Here is a 13,271-nt window from a genome sequence, read left to right on the forward strand (position 1 = left end):
CACAATTTTATGCATTTAAATCAAGCGTCAATAAAATGTAACAATTGAAAGTACACCTGAATTCATAATTAATTCTCCCCAAAATACAAATCTGTCACATTAAATGCGTTACAATCGAGAGCTAAAGAGTTTATAAATATATGATTTACAGTAAAATGAGACGTTTGGAAAGGCTGTCCATCTTTAATCCAAGCGTAAATTAGTCAAATCGTCGTCGTGCGTAATTTTCTACAAACTTCACAAACCAATCAACTTTTGACAGCTGTGTCTGATTACATAGAACAACTCAAATGTAAAACAATAAACATACCGGGCAGATGCAAGTTTCCCCAGTTTCTTCCTGTTGCATCTTGTTTAACATTAATTTTCAAACAGGATAACTGGAATTCTTCATCCACGATTTCCCTTCAAAGCCCTCCGCGGAACAAAGGAACGCTCCTCTCCTCTTTGTGCTCAACTTTGCGAGCTGACGCACCAACTCTGAGCAACTTTTCACTGAAAACAAAACCATTAAATTAGTTTAAGAGCAAACAAGCAAAATATATACGTTACTTATTCTTATTTGTTCTGTTTCGCATGTCCACGAAAACCGTCGGCGTTTCCGAAAAAGTTTATACGTGAATATTTTGGTTGTGTTGTTAGGTCTCTTTGTCTGCACGTGTGAAGGGGGTTCTTGGCCGCGCCTTGTTCATTTCAGTTTCAGTCCCGCCCTCCAAACACAACTAAACAACAACAAAGGGACTAACGAGCGGGCATCTGTAGGTATAAGCAATTGGAACATTTCGGATAACACCATATTTCGGTTTACTTGTATGATTTTGATTTTTAACGGGTTTGCAGTAGAAATGCGGAATAGTTAAAGCGTTAAGCCTACTTCAGAAACACTTCGTTCTGAAACTGAGGCGCAAATAAAGACTGTTCAAAATCCGGCTGCCTGTTCTTTTTATGAAGTCCAAGTTTGATGCTAGCGTATACCTTTGGGAGATCTAAATCCTTCGCAGTTCCCGGTTCAAGTTCATTACCTTTGCCACACTAGTCCGCATGTGTGTTTTGTCCAACGAATCTTATTTTTGAATTGAATTGAATCAATTCCTGGGGCACTCCAAAAGTTCACAAATTGTTGTTGCTTTATTCGTGGACGCAATGAAATTATAGTGTTGGTCATCAATCCTTTCATAGATAAGAAGGAAATTAAATGACCAGATCGCCAGGCAAGCTATCCGCATGGCATGTGACCAGGACAGTGGGTGCAGGGTTATAAAAAATAAAATAAAATAAAAACCTGCTTGTATTGAACATGTGAGTGTCAAATAGATTTTTTTTTTAATGAGAGTTGATGGCAAATTATCCAAAGAGTGTAGTTTCAGTTTGGAGTGTATTGTATCCAAATGATTACCTACTAATCTATGTACAATCAGTTATACCATCTTTATTGTAATGGAGGCCAACTCCTGTTTGAGCCCAGAACAGAGTTTCAGGAAAGATACAGGATTTTCTGTCTAGTGTTCTTCATGGTATGTATGCCCCCATTGCGTTTTCCCACTAGTGATTCTGTGTGGACAGGGAGAAGGCTATTTAACTAAACTGACATTGGAGCTTTTGCCAATGTACATGACTTCACATTCTTTCTTTGTATCACTGATATAGATTTGAATTCAGTCAAGCTACAAGGTTCCTTGGTACTCTTCTTTGCCATAAAAGGAGGTGAACCTGCCTTGTATAATATTAGTAGCCTTGGGATAAAACTTAATATGCTGCATAGTTTGGTTGATCAATTGCCATATTATCCCATGTTTTCAGTTGTAGGATTTAAAGGGCACATTATTATGTCTATATAATAATAATAATGAATAGCCTATATAGTGAAATAAGTTTCACAAGGTTGTTATCTGTGAATTCCTTTGAGGACATTGCTGTGGCACCATTAATATTCACCAAAGAGAATTTATCCTAACCTCTCATTTATCAGTCTGATAACACTAACTTTTCATTCCAGGATGGAAATTGTCTGCTTTCACCTTGGTCATCAATATATAACAGTTAATTAAAGCAATCTTAAATTAGTCCCTTTATAAGAAAAATAGGATTTTAAATGGAAGAAAAGTCCAAATGTTCACTTCATATGGAAACAGTTTTAAATCATGTTTCCAAAGCATTGTATAAAAGATGAGTAGCCCTACTGAATTTCCAATAACTTTTTCAATGCTATCAACCATTCATCTCGAGTTTGATTTTTCATTCTTTAAATTGTATTACAATTTAAAATATGTATAAATGGTTTCATCATAGCCATTCCATTTCAGGAAGTGAGTGTGTGTGTGTGTGTGTGTGTGTGCATGTGCGGGGGGGGGGGGGGGGGGGGGGGGCAGGGCACATCCACCTCACCTTTTGAGGCAACAACAAGGGATGTGTGTACATACGTTTTGAGCGACAAACTGATTTCACTCGCCCCAATCGAAGTGCCTTGCATGAGTGTCAACCTCCATGCCATAAACACAAACACTTTTGAAACAAGACCTACATAATTGCCTATTCACTGAATATAAAATATCCACACATAAAATCATCCAAATAAACTAATCTGATTGACTATTTGTATTCATTTTAACATTATTCTTTCACATTTTTGTTGGCATGTGTATTTAACTTAATTTTTAATGCTGCTTGCATTAAAACTTACTTGTTCAAAACATGCTTGGCTGCCATGATCATTGATTTTTTCATGTTATCTCAAATTGAACTACATATAAATAAAATCTTTTACAGGACTGTAGAAGGCTAATGACTATATTTTGTTCTCCAGCAATGTAAAATGTATTGTATGCTACTTGATTTAACATTGTAATATTAAAATTTCAGTAAAATTTCATGTCTGTTTATCTAACGGCTTCATTTAGAACACTTATTAAGCTGCACCATCTAAATATGGTAGGAGGAGCATGTGACCTGCTGCCTGTAGAAAATATGAACCCTTGGAGTTTCAAACATTTTGGGGAGGGGAGGGGATTACAGTTGAAAAACCAAGATGGTTTCCACAGCATTTTATTCAACTGCTTGGTGCCAGTATACTTAAACCTTTTGTTTGAAACAATCCATTTCATTCAAGAGACAAACACGTTTGTATGGTGGAGTGTGTGCAAGCCCCCAGCGCAAACTGTTTTCAAGCAGTTCATGAACAGCCCAGTGAGCCCACCAGTTCGCAGACCTCCTCTTGTCTTCAATTGGTCCAGCGAAATATCACATGGTTGGCTGTGTCACGGTTGACCAGCCAGAGTTCAACTTTGTTTTCCCATTCATTTCATCTCTACACTGTCCCGTGGTAGCAGGTCATGTCTGAAAGCGATTGTCCTATCCAATAGATTCACTGCGATAGAAGAATTAAATCCTCTTTCTAGGAGGAAAGTTTGACCTAAATTTTTAGTCAAACTATCTCTTGTACAGAAAGGTAGCTAAATAGAAGATGGGGAAACTGGTAACGCTGGGTAGGTAGCTTGCTACCTAGCATTGCTAGTTTCCCCATCTTCTATAGGTCCATCCCTCTATCCATTATCTATAATTGTTTATCCTGGTTAAGGTCGCGGGGGGTGCTGGAGCCTATCCCAGCATATATTGGATGAGAGGCAAGAATACACCCTAGATAGGTCACCAATAAATCGCAGGGCATGCACACCATTTATTCACCTTTCACACACACACTCATACCTATGGGCAACTTAGAGTCTCCAATTAGCCTACTTGCATGTCTTTGAACTGTGGGAGGAAACCAGAATACCCGGAGGAAATCCACACAGACAAATGCAAACTCCACACAGACAGGCCCAGGCCGAGTTTATCTTTTATAGGTAGTATATCTTTTATTTGGCTATCATTATGTCCATCTAATATGTTAGTTTGGTTAAAAATTGGATCAAACTTTACTCAATTTAATTCTTCTATCATGGCAAACCAGTCGGATACACCGCTCTCTAAAATCTCCTGTATCCCATCTATACACGACCGTGGTAGCACTGTTGCGATTGTGACTGGAATTCCGTGCTTTTGAGATGAATACTTTTGAACTTTTGCAAAGATATCATCATCTTTATTATGGATCAGAGATTTTAAAAACGAGATGCGCTCAAATTCTTGGAATGAAATTTTCTTTAATTTGTGTGTCAATGACCCTGAGTTGTTCAAAGCAACTTGGAAAAATCTGAAATTTGTACACACCCCAGTGACATGGAGTGACATAAAATGAAGAACATGGAGTTTGTATTGAGTATACTGACAATGGTGTTCTCTGACATGTTTGGCAGTGGTTCTTTTTCTAAACGTTTGGAGTATACTGCCTATTTTAATCTATTTTAAGAGCCCCCAAACCCCCCAAATCCCCCCCCTCACCCCCCGCCACCCTCGCAACCCCACCCCCCATGCAATTGGACTACAGCAATAGGACCACAACAATGAATGTCCATTCATAGTTGTAATCCTATTGCTGTAGTCCTATTGCCTCAAATGGTCCTATTCCATTTTGTTTTCACTCTGTAATTTATCAGCTCAGCTGCACATTTATGGCTCCAGAACACTACACAACTCACACAGACATGTTGCAGTTGCCCTACTGACCAGAGGAGTCACCATCCCTTCCTTCTACGTGATGCTATGGCTAGAAATGTCTTTCCCACAAGACCCTTCATCAGCAGTGGCATGGTCAGCATTTCATGAAAAACACCTCACTGAATACAGTAACTATACATGTTTAGTGTAACAGTAGCATTCATGATGTTATAGTTCTTGTTTTTTTTTTTTTTTTTTTCTTAAAAACTTGTTCTCTTTGATTAAAATTTCAGTACCCATTTAAACAAGGCAATTTGTACAGGTTTATGGCCAACAATTAATAAAAGCAATTTCAAGGGAAAATCGTTTTTTTTTCCCCCTTGAAGAAAAAGGATCTCACAACAGAATGGTGTACAATCATGTACAGTGAGGTCCATAATTTTTGGGTGAAAGATTTGACTTGATTTGATTTGACTCTGGACTCCACAATTTTAGATTTGTAATCAAAGAGGTCGCAGTTGGTTAAAGTGCACATTCTCAGCTTTTATTGTCTATGCACTTTGGTTTCACCCTGTAGAAATGACAACTTTTTATACATAGCCACCCCCACCCCTCCATTTTGGGACTCTATAACATTTGGGGCATGTTAACGTTGTGTAAATGAACATCATGTAATGTTTAGTATTTTGCTGCATATCCTTTCCTACCAATGACTGCTTGAAGTCTCTACCAATAGACATCTCCAGGTGCTAGGTATCTTATCAGGTGATGCTCTGCCAGGCCTGTATTGCAGCCATCTTCAGCTCCTGATTGTTTCGGGGAAAATTGCCTTAAGTTTTCTCTTCAGCATATGTCTCTTCAGCATGTTCAATGGGATTCAGTTTTGGGTGGCTGACTTGGCCAATCAAGAATATTCCAATATTCTGGCTTTGAAAAACTATTTGGTGCTTTAGTAGTATGTTTGGAATCCTTGTCTTGCTGTAGGATGAAATGCCATCCAATGAGTTTGGAGGCATTTGCTTGAACCATTGCTTAGATATATACAGTTGGTATACTTTGAGTATAAGTAGCACTCAATGAAACTGTGCACAAATTAAGCTCTGTGTATGTTCATGAGTAACCGTGGCATTATATTTGGAAAGAGTCTCTGCTGTTTTTTTTTTTAATGTAAATTCTAAAAATGTGAAAAAGGGGCAATAGCTAAGCCCCTTAAGCAAAGATATTTCAGTTTGTCAACTGAGACTAAGGTTATGGTGTCATAGCAGATAATACTTAACAGACACTGCAAAATGGAGGAGTAATGGCAGCATAATGATTCTGTTATGCTGTTGACCTGTGTAAGCTCTCCATGTCGCAGTACACTGAATTATTATATCATTATTGATAGGTGAACAGCAGTTACATTTTTCGTAAAAGGCAATGGTGACATGGTATTATTATGACAATATTTCAATTTTAAACTTGAAGGTTAAATATAGTGTAATCGATTGTCTAGCTTGCAAAACGTTCATTTGAAAACATTCACAAATACACCATTCCTAAGTCTAAATGTTTTTATTTTTATGAAAGTTATCAGTGATCATACAGTGCTCTTTGTAAATAATGTTACATTAAACTGCTGTTAAGATGTTTATGAATCTTAGAACAAATCTGTAGGATGACTGTTTACATAAAAGGACATACCCTCACATAGTGTGGAATCAAACACTGACCATGCCAGTGCCATCTCTGCCCAGCAGCCCTGAAGAACGCTGTTTGCTTGGTTTAGACACCCAGGGAGAAAGGGCTTTAGCCTGGTGGGTTGGGCATCGGGAGTTCGTGTAAAGGATAGTCCTCCAACACAGTGACACAGCTCAGCTACGTCCTGTGGAGTGAAAGGTTATGACTGGGAGCACAGTTCAGAGGACATGCTAGTCGGCACTCTTCTGAGCAGACAAGAGCCCACAAATACGATTGGTCATTCCTATTTGGCAAGAACAGCCACAGATGTCTCATGACTAAAAACAACTAACCTTTCTCTATGCCTATTGAATGACAGTGTGGCTAACATATTAGAATGAGTTGAATAAACATGACGAAATATTCAACAACTGATCAGACTGAGTAATGAAAGTCGAATTACATGTAATATATGATGGTTGCTATGTAGAAATATAAGCTATGGCCTGACACAAATTATTCCCAAACCCAATCAGAGCAGACTTGGCTAGCTGGGAGTCTCATGGGGCCATGTATAATTAGCTATAGCACAGGGAGAGAGGGTGTTACACGTACCCCACAACCCTCATAATATTACTCACCTGAGTCTCCTTTGACCAGTGGGGCACATGCAATCTGCCTGAACCAGCCGTGCAGGTCCCCCAGTATAGCAGCAATGAGAGCTGACAGATTTCGGAAATAAAAATAGTATTCGGCTGGTTGACTGTATTTTGGAGAACACATGCGGTATTGTGTGGCCCTCCCAAACTACAGGACGATGTTGTAGTGATGGTTTGTGCTACAGTTGTGATCACTCACTTGAAACAGGAGTAAATAAGGAGAGAAAAAAATAACATATTACCTTTCAGACACTGTAAATGGAGAGTGTGTGTCTCATTTCACAACATACCTGGTAATAGTGCATTTCAAATCCACAGCACTAATGTGTTTGGACACGTTAATGTGTTTGGTGTTGTTACATACAAATGCCTCAGAGCAACTGTATCTGATCATTCATTTACAGAAGTAAAAGAGGCACCAATTCCATGGTTTGGTCAATCTTGTATAGACTGCCATATAATGTTCCACACAGGAACTTCTTAGATCAATCAGAATTCACTCTACTACTCCTCCATCGCTCAATAAACATTACTCAGTTAAATAACTTGTTAAAAGCTACTGTCCTGAAAGAAAAAAAATTATCACAAAAGTACATGTCATAAAAACCCAAAGAATTATCTCAGATAAATAATAAGAATAATTGCAGAACAATATAACATGCAGCATTGTAATGCAGTGGTTGGGTATCAACCAACCGGGAGGCTGCAAGGGTCCGAAGGTTTGGAACTTAGGTAAATTCTACTCCCTCATAGGAATCTCTGGCCTGTTCATGGGCACACCACTGTCTTTGGATCAGAAAGGAGAACAGGATAAACAGTGCCCCTGTTGGCAGTTCGTGTCCACTAATATACCACTTACAGTTTTAATGCAATTGAGTTCAACAGAAGCATATATAATCACATGTATGCAAATATGAGCATGTTTATTTGTTGTGGGTGGGGGTTGGGGGGGTGGAAGGGTTGGCTGGGATGCAGAGTTGGTGAGATTGAGCCAAATTGTATTATTTTATTATATATAATGTTTAGTACATTAAACTATATAATTAAAATGTTCAAAAATGGTGTTGAATTCTTCCAGAATTCTCTTTACATAATCAATGGAGGTGGCCAATTGAGTGCACACCAGGTGAAGGCAGATTATGTTGACAAGTACACTGGGGTGTAAGCCTATTTACAATCCTTATTTACTTTGCTTTCATCACCTGCCAGCAGATGCTGTGTCAATATTCGATACTGGCTACTACTTAGGGTTGTGACCCTGATTATTTAGAATCAGCATTGTTCTTTGACTAAACTTCTATGTATGAGTACTAAACACTCATGTAAGGTGCCCTAGATAAGAGAATTTACTAGATACCTAAATGTAAACATATTCACCCAACATCTTTGTAAAATGTTTATTGTAGTGTAGTTCTGTGTCTGGGGCCGTCATACACCAAACACACAACGCGCGCACACACACACACTGAGAATTAACTTGTTCAAAAGGAGGTAATTACTTTCTATGGCCGTCCTTCAGTTCTACTATCCGTTGGGACTCAGCCGGGCTTCTTCTCCCAGCTCCCTGTCTGACACCCCTCCCCCATAGCAGCGAGCTGTCTGGAGACTCCCGCTGAGTTCCAACAGAGGCGCTGCAATTGCTTCAAAATCAGCTGAGACGAAGAGAATACAAATGATTGTAAACGAAACGTGCTAAGGAACCATTTAATTAGAGTTATACACGAGCTCTTTGGTCAAACGATTGTGTTTCTCTTATGAGACATGCAAACGCGTTCACTCGCATTAAAAACTGGCCGGAAATGCGAACCAGTGGCTGCGTTTAACCTCTCTGTTCCTGTAGGCGCGTCTGTGTGCTGGGTAGCCAGTAGCCCATCCCCCTTGCTGTTGCAGCGCGACTGTCTGGGTTAGGGGGAGGGGGAGCCGTAGTCTACTAGATGTGTAGTAGCAGAATTAATGTAGTGGTGTCTGTCACTTTTTCAGACATTGTAAGCAGGGACTTGATGGTTTCTTTGAAATTAGAGTTAGCTTGCAGACACGCAGAAAACTGAAAGAGAAGGATGAAACATCACCTTGTCAGAGAACATGCAGGGAGGGTCCATGCGAATCGTGCGGAATTCATGGTCTAGATGCAGTACACTGTTATGCCAACGAACAACTAACAGGCGGACTGGTTGTGTAACCTTGCAACGACTTTATGAAAAGTAAACAAAGGCACGTCATATTTTTTGCATACCTAAATATAGGGATGGACGCTGTGTCCAAGCACAAGATAAGCAGACACTCCTCTTGCCCACACAAATCAAACAGAACAAATCAGAGTGGAATGGTAGGGTTCAGTTCCAGCTGAGTTTATTTCCTTCTTGAAAAAAGTTATGTACAGAAGTATATCGACAATCTGACAGGCAGTGACTTGACACGATTAGCTGGCATGAGTTATCCCCTCAAAATGTGTTATGGCATGATTAGACAAAACAATATTCTACACAGCATATTGCACAGAATGAATGAAAATAAAGTTAATATATTTAAATTGTATATATAAAAATCATGAACAACCACTTTAAACGTAAGTAAGGATGTATAAAGATAGCTGTTCTAGTGCCTGTCATGTTATAGCTCAACAACATACATAAACACACAATCTTTTGCTTATAATACAGTCAAATGTACAAAGATGTTTTCACGTTTTTCCTTTTTCTTTTTGAACACAACAGCTATAAACCTGAATCGGAAATACAAATGCTATTCACCATGCCATAAAATACTAAAACAATTAGCTATATTTAGCCGACAAGTAGAAAAGATTAAATATTCAAATACAATAATGAGAAACGCAGTACATAACTGTCGCGAACTCAAATCGGCATTTTGAATATGTGTTGTGTGATCGATTCCATCCAGTGGTTAAAACCGAAGTTTTCATTATAAAAACGCCAAGAAATGGTTAATTTAAAGCTACAATATCTCTTTATTAGGCAAGATACTGAAACATAATTCAGAAATGGCTGCTTAAATTACTTGTGTTGAAGCACATGTTTACAGGGGTATCGAAAATTGAGACACTGTGTCTTTAAGAAGCCTGCAGATTGAAACTGTAAACATGGATAGGAGGCCGATTTTGAGATAACCAACCACCTGGTTCTTAAAATTAGGAAATCCAAACAGCGATATACACCGATTGACACCCCCTTTATATATATTTGTACAAAAATACACTGAGAAAATAATCAAACGTTTCCTCTCTTTAAGTGTCAAAAGTCTACATTTAAATATAAAAAATTAAAAGTTAAAACTCTAGCCCTTCGGCGAAGGAGACAGACGGTGCGGGTATACACAAGACCTACGAGAACAAAATAATACAGTCAAAAATGTTTGGCCAGTATAAATACATCCATATAAAAATGGCATCTGAGTACATGTACAAGGGAAAAACACGAGGATGAAAAAATCGGCGAGAAATTCTCTTCACTTAACATCTGAGAAACCAACTCTAAAGAATTTTGGTCCTGAATTGTAGAGTGTATAAAGTTCAGCACAGATTTGAGTTGCGTTTGAATCCTGAAGTTAAGAATGAAAACAGCTGGTGATTTTGTTCCTTTTATCCATAGGAATCAAACATAGCGCCATCTATCCATTTAAATAACCCTAACACTAGTTTTAACTGTTCGACAGTCTTAAAGAAATCTCAGCAAAAGAGAGGACAGGTTAACATGCGTTTCTTTTTCTTTTTTAAAATGTTTGTCATAAGTAAACCCACCTGGTTATTAAATCCACCACGATGAAAAAACTGCTCAACCCAGGTCATTTCTGTACCTCTTACGTAATGAAGTTCACTTGGCGATTCTAAAACTTCTCAAAATGTCCCTTTTAAGTAACATTGATTAAAGTAGCCGACCTAAGCCCGCTTTCTTATACGTGCAAATCAATCACAGTTTTCCAGTTCAGACCGAGTGTTTATTTCAATAGGATCTCAGTCACTCCTAACCAGAGAGCACCATCTTCCTCTTCTTTCGCTTCTTTCTCCCACATAACTAAGCAGTAAATTCTGCTTTCCAATCGGTAGCCACAGTCCTTGATCCTTGAAATAAAACGCAAGCTTTCGCTTAGTTCATCAGCGCTTTATATCGTTTACTTTCTGTCTCAATCGGGCCCCAAGGTATGGTACAAACTCACCTTTCCGGAATCCCTTTATCTAAGAGCAAAGACAATATTTCCCCTGGTTTTGTCGCTCAATATGTGAATACCAAGTTAGAAATGGTCGACTCCAGCCAGTCCCCTGAAATCATTTCGCTCACCTCGGGGGTGCAGTAGTCGGGGAACTCGAAGTGAGACCCGGCGCCCGACTCAAAATTAAAATCCAAGTCTCTGTCCAAAACAGAGGAGCTAAAACTCCCCAGTGACATGCTATCGAAACTAGGGCTTGTATTTATGTCCAGTAGGTCGTCCTCGAATTCCTCATCCGAGGACGATGACTGCGATGAGGACGAAGAATGGGACGCGGAAGGGGTCGGCGAAGATGCCCGCATGCTGGTGTACCTATGGTGGTCCGAGGACGCGCTAGGAGACTCGGCGCCTTCTTTGCCGCTCGCTGCCCCATCTTCGTAGAGACTCAGTGGGTCGCTGGATTCAGCAGAACTGCTCAAAGTCGGACTGGCAGGTACGGCCGCGGAAGACGGGCTGATGCCGTGGTTACTTCCGCCGAAAATGTAAACCCGCTTCGTCTTCTTGTCCGGGATCTGCTTGGCGGCCGAGACCGACTTAGATTTGTAGAGCGAATGGTGATCTGTGGGGACAGCATGGGAGCCCTGCTCGGGGAACGCGGCTTTCGCGCTCCCCAGAACTATTTTGTGCGGTTTGCTGGACGATTTCGAGTTACTGCCCTTTTTCAAAGAAGTCTTTGTGCTAGCGCTGCTGCAGCTGTTGCTTGTTTTTTCACCCTTCTCAGCTGGTTTGGAGCTGCTGGACTTCACCTTCTTTCTCGGCCGGTACTTGTAGTCAGGGTAGTCTGCCATGTGCTTCAGTCGGAGCCGCTCCGCCTCTCGAATGAAGGGGATCTTGTCGCTGTCTTTAAGGAGCTTCCAGCGCTTACCCAGTCTCTTGGAGATTTCAGCGTTGTGCATGTCGGGCGACTGCTCCATGATTTTACGCCTCTCGATCTGCGACCACACCATAAACGCATTCATGGGTCTCTTAATGTGGCCGCTGGGGGTTTTGCACCAGCCAGGATCTAGCTTGTCCCCTGCGGATGCCGTGGACCCGGGAGCTGGAGAAGAAGCTATGTCCATGTCCATGGCTCCTGAATCACTAGACTCCCCTGTGAACACCGCTTCGGTGTTCTCCGTGCTGCTCATTTTCTGTACCATAGTTCAGTTCGCAAGCGTGCACTTGTTCAGCAAACTGGACGTCTCTCTGCTTCTCCAGGGCAGTTGAGTCCTGCCGTTTAGTTCGACTGCTCGGTTTAATGCAAACTCTTTAGTTTTCGCCTCACCCTTCAGGATGTTTTAGTTCAAGTTCTGCCAGTCCTGAGAATTGCCGAGCGGCGACGGGGTGAAATAGAAGTCTGAAATAGATGGCCTTTTCAGTGCGTGGCTTCACGGATGGAAAAAGTTCCTTTTCAGGTATCTGCCGTGAGGTTCAGTGCTGTCAGCAAAAAACGCTTCCACTTTCCAAAGCGCCTTTCCCCCCAAGAATGCTTTATGTAACGGATTCAACCCAAACTCTGTTGGGTTACACTTTAAACTTGTATTGCCAGCGCGGCTGAGTACAAGTTCAGTGCTACTCTGAGCGTTCAGATGCGACACATCTCTCGGCGAGTTTCTTAAGTAATGTAACTCTTTCTGCATAGCCTTCCCTGTTTAACACCATGCGGGAAGACCAAGCTGTTGAACTCTTTGTGTTCTGCCTTCCATCTGCAGTCTGCAAGTTTCAGCAGACTCAAATTCCGTTTCATGCAGCTTTATCCTTTTCCAAAGATATAATGGCGACAGAATATAGCCAATCCGCTACTGTCTCTAGCCTTCCTTGCGCCAAAGTCACACCCACTCTGCGTTCATTGGCTGAATAAGGAATCTAATAATAATCAGCGCGTGCAATGAGGAGCTTTATGTCTGACCTCATTCCAGTGTATACTGCAAACTTAGTTTTAAAGGGACATGCTTATGTACTTTTTTCATTTTAGAAGTCATGCACAGAAATTACGTTAGGTCTACGCGCGGTGGAAGTGAGACCAGTCTAGTTCTGTCTGTACAAGATGAAAGTATAACGCTTTGCACTAACATTGTTATAGACAGGACGACTCATTCAGCACAGACTTATTATTATTATTGCTTTGTTTGGGGGTAATTCCATATCAGTGGCGTAAAGCAGGTTGTAACCATTAGATAAAATGTCTCCTAGGAAAATCGCCTAAAAAGAAAG

At 40.4% G+C, this 13,271-nt stretch overlaps 1 protein-coding gene and 2 long non-coding RNA genes across 5 annotated transcripts in view; all 3 read right to left on the bottom strand.

Moving 5' to 3' along the window:
- LOC118208656 overlaps positions 1-676 on the bottom strand; it is a 105,810-nt gene extending 105,134 nt beyond the window's left edge. For all 3 annotated transcript variants that reach the window (XR_004761612.1, XR_004761610.1, XR_004761611.1), the window contains exon 1: positions 311-676. This is a non-coding gene — a long non-coding RNA (uncharacterized LOC118208656). The remainder of the gene's footprint in view (positions 1-310) is intronic.
- A 5,484-nt stretch (positions 677-6,160) lies between these two features.
- LOC118227387 lies at positions 6,161-8,652 on the bottom strand. Its single transcript, XR_004765270.1, has 3 exons — positions 8,354-8,652; positions 6,837-7,052; positions 6,161-6,400 (listed from the first exon to the last, which is right to left on the bottom strand). It is a non-coding gene; the product is annotated as an uncharacterized LOC118227387 (long non-coding RNA).
- A 524-nt stretch (positions 8,653-9,176) lies between these two features.
- Positions 9,177-12,803, bottom strand: sox4b (SRY-box transcription factor 4b). Its single transcript, XM_035417777.1, has one exon. It carries the CDS (start codon positions 12,215-12,217, stop codon positions 11,084-11,086), a length of 1,134 nt encoding a protein of 377 aa, XP_035273668.1. The 5' UTR covers positions 12,218-12,803; the 3' UTR covers positions 9,177-11,083.
- Positions 12,804-13,271: the final 468 nt, after the last annotated feature.

Source organism: Anguilla anguilla, chromosome 1, assembly GCF_013347855.1.
Source record: "Anguilla anguilla isolate fAngAng1 chromosome 1, fAngAng1.pri, whole genome shotgun sequence".
Taxonomy (NCBI): Eukaryota; Metazoa; Chordata; class Actinopteri; order Anguilliformes; family Anguillidae; genus Anguilla; species Anguilla anguilla.